Source organism: Bison bison, unplaced genomic scaffold (genome assembly GCF_000754665.1).
Source record: "Bison bison bison isolate TAMUID 2011002044 unplaced genomic scaffold, Bison_UMD1.0 scf7180017863372, whole genome shotgun sequence".
Taxonomy (NCBI): domain Eukaryota; kingdom Metazoa; phylum Chordata; class Mammalia; order Artiodactyla; family Bovidae; genus Bison; species Bison bison.
Genome location: NW_011493944.1, coordinates 610,496 through 614,374, shown reverse-complemented (window position 1 = coordinate 614,374; position 3,879 = coordinate 610,496). Strand labels below are relative to the sequence as shown.

The 3,879-nt window shown below is 34.3% G+C and overlaps 1 protein-coding gene across 5 annotated transcripts in view; it reads right to left on the bottom strand.

The window, feature by feature from the left end:
- The window catches only part of USP25 (ubiquitin specific peptidase 25), a 161,008-nt gene that overhangs the window by 124,360 nt on the left and 32,769 nt on the right, over positions 1-3,879 (bottom strand). For all 5 annotated transcript variants that reach the window (XM_010833272.1, XM_010833273.1, XM_010833274.1 and 2 more), the window contains exon 3: positions 2,891-3,035. In XM_010833272.1, coding sequence (XP_010831574.1) covers positions 2,891-2,986 — 96 coding nt within the window. In that variant the 5' untranslated portion in view covers positions 2,987-3,035. The remainder of the gene's footprint in view (positions 1-2,890; positions 3,036-3,879) is intronic.

Below are 3,879 nucleotides of genomic sequence, written 5' to 3'. Positions count from 1 at the left end.
AGAAGGGGACGACAGAGGATGAGATGGCTAGATGGCATCACCGACTCGATGGACGTGAGTTTGAGTGAACTCCGGGAGTTGGTGATGGACAGGGAGTCCTGGCGTGCTGCGATTCGTGGGGTCGCAAAGAGTCAGACATGACTGAACGACTGAACTGAACTGAACTGATGGTCAATTTTCAAGTAACAAGGCATTTCACATACAATTGAGAAAATGCTCAAAAAGAGTTTTTCATCTAGAACAATCCCTTGAAAATTTCCTCACACTCTGATCACTCCAACATTCCACACTCCTTTAGCACTTACACTTTTATTTAAGAAGAGGTCTGCATTTAAATATATATATTCACTTACATTTATTTTCTGTCCTTCCCATATTTAACCACTCCTTCCAAGAATTAAAAATAAACAAGAGATTTCATTTTTCCTCAGCAATTATAGCATAGTAATTTAAAGAATCTGCTGAATGCATGACATTTACTTACTTTCTCAGTTTTAAACCATGTAATACTATTATGACATGACTAAATTTAAATGCTGAATCAAGACTATTTCCTAAAGACAGTCGTCCTTAAAAATTTTTTAAAGATGTAAGTTGTAAAATGGAAAAAAATTATTTTTACCTCATAAGCTATATTTTCCCACTTTGATACTGATACTATTATAGTACAATCACCTCACTATATTTTTACAATTTTTTTCTCAATAATCTCAAACCAACTTTATGAATATACAAATTATTCAATTATTAAATATGAGTTAGCATTCTGGTTAGAAGGATAGCTCAGTTATCAATAAATTAAAACAAGCAATTTGTTCAGTAAGATAATCAATGAGATGAAACCAGAAACTCCACCTCTCTGTAATTTCTTTCAAGGGGAATATAAAAGTACTTAGTGCATACTTTTCAAGAGCTACACATATACTCACACATACAAATTTTGTTTTTTCAATTAACACACTTGCTAAAATCAGGTTGCTTTCTCCCTAAGAGCACCTATTCAAATCTTTCATTTTGTCCATAACATTTTCACTACTCCTTGTCAAAATTCTAGAACAGGTGTTAACATGTGGCTTAAAGAACATTTTCTAATTTTCACACAACAAATAGGGTATCTTTCTGATGACACTCTTATAATCCTAATTCTTCTCTGCATATGTTGTCTCATGTCACAAAGTCTACCATCTGTATTAAGAGTTGACAGCTATCACTCTACAATCGTTCCATCCTTTCCACTAGAACTCGGAACCATGTCTACTCAATTTCCTGTTTCTTTCACCTTAACCAGCTGTCTTCAGTCAAAATCTTTTTTCCTTTTTCTACTTAATTTCATTTTCCTCCCAAGTCTCAGAACCTTAAAAGATATGAAGTGTTATTCTCACATATTAATTCCTTCTCTATTTATACCACTATCTTTTTTCTAACTTCTTGTAACAAGTTTCTCAATCTTGTTCAAGAGAACTTTCATTGGTTTCAAAATGGCTTTTTTATACATATTATCAAAAATAATTCAACAAGCACTTTTTTGAGAAACCATGACATCCTAGTATAATGGTGGGACTATAGACACTCTATTGCCCTGTTAAGTTTACAGTTTGGTATGCAAGAAAGGCACAGCAAATAATTTCAAAATAACACAGTACTCAATAAGACAGAGGTACACTCTGGGTGTTAGAAGCACTCAGTTTAACATAGAAGCTAGACAAAATACTCTCAAGCCAGCAGTTCCTGAGCAATGTCTTAGAGCCCCAGAAGAAATCAGACTGGTGGTGAAGGCCAGAGGGGATTCCAAACAGAAGTAACATGTGTAATGACAGGAGAAATTAAATAGCATTGTGTGGATGAGAACTTCCAAGCTATTTTCCATTACTACAGTGTAAAGTGAGAAGAGGAAAACAATGGAAAATGAAGTTAGAGATGTAGGTAAGAGCCAAAACACAGTTTGTCTTGAACTTGGACATAGCAATTGAGTCTGTCTTATACAAAGCTTCTGCCATCACCTATTATCTGTGTGAGATAGGAGTATCTCAGCTTTGGAGACACAAGACCATTTGTGGAGCAAAAATACTAAGATTACCTTGAAATTCTGAGATTAAAATATTTTATCAACAACATTAAACAGCATTTAATGCCAATCAGTAGCTATAAACATCTGTATGAATGGGATCTTTCTGGCTGTTTTCTAACTTTAAGAACATTTATAAACAAAACCAAAAAATTCTCTTTAAGGACAAGTTAGTAACCACACTTTTCAAATCCAGAATGCACAGAATACCTACATTTTATATCATGCAGTTACTGTATCATAATGAGATGGAAATAAAAAAACTCGGCTATATAAGCATTAATTATTCATATTATGAAGAAAAGTTAGAGTCCTGTGTAAAATTTTCTGTATATGCATGTTTATTTATTTTGTTCTGCCATATAAACTGTCTTCCAAGATCTTTATTTTGGAGAGGGGTTGGAGTTGAGGGAAGGAAAATTCTGTTAAACAATAAATCATACCAGTAATTAAAAAAATACTTTATCTTCAAAAATAATACTAAGGTCTCTACCAACATTTAACATCTATAAAACAAATAACTGTGCCCTATTTAAAATTCTAGAAATTTTTAATAAATAACACCTTTGGATGTTCCATATTTTAAAACAATACTATACGAAATGTTTTATGAAAGAATATATAACTTAAATATAATCTTTTACCTCCTAACTGGAAAAAAATACAGTAGCTAATAAAAACATATGCACCTTTCAACTACAAGAAGAGCCAAAGCTAAAGTCATACGTTTTTTTGTCCTTCACCTCTGCTTAAACAAAATACAGCCCCAAACAAAAGTTTTAATTACATTCTGATTAAAATATTAAGAAAGAGAAGTAACCTTACTTGTGTCCGCTTGGCTGCCCACACTGATGTATCTGTCATTGCCAGGAAGCGCTGTTTGGTAGTAAGTTGTCTCCTCCTGCTGAGGGGTCTTGGCATTCTTTGCAGTAAGGAAAGCCACTGCTAGCTCCAAGTTTCCATTACTATCCTTCAAGTATCAAGAACAGATCATCAAATATTTTGGAGTAAGTATACATTTGCATATGATTTATGTAATTTTCTTCATAACAACTCTAACAGTAAAAATCATTTTCAGACTTAAAATTATGTCATTCTTAATTTCACAATATAAATTCACTGTAAACATAGTATACTATATCAACCATAATTCCTTTATCTATTAATTAAAACTAATATAATGCAAACATCAATTCTATAAATAATTTGTTTTCCATTATTTTTTTTATTTGCTTAACAAAAGTCCAATCATAAACTTATACTTTGGAGCAAATGAACAAACTAAAAAATGTTTTCTGGAACTTGCTATCTGAAACAGTGAAAAACAAATATTTAAAATAGTACTTCAGCAAACAAGAATAACAACAGATACTCTCTTTAATATTTATGCTGAATGCCTCAGTTCAGTTCAGTTCAGTTGCTCAGTCATGTGCAACTCTTCGCGACCCCCTGAATCGCAGCACACCAGGCCTCCCTGTCCATCACCAACTCCCGGAGTTCACTCAGACTCACGTCCAGCAAGTCAGTGATGCCATCCAGCCATCTCATCCTCTGTCGTCCCCTTCTCCTCCTGCCCCCAGTCCCTCCCAGCATCAGAGTCTTTTCCAATGAATCAACTCTTTGCATGAGGTGGCCAAAGTACTGGAGTTTCAGTTTCAGCATCATTCCCTCCAAAGAAATCCCAGGGCTGATCTCCTTCAGAATGGACTGGTTGGATCTCCGTGCAGTCCAAGGGACTCTTAAGAGTCTTCTCCAATACCACAGTTCAAAAGCTGGATTCTTCGGCACTCAGCTTTCTTTATAGTCCAACTCTC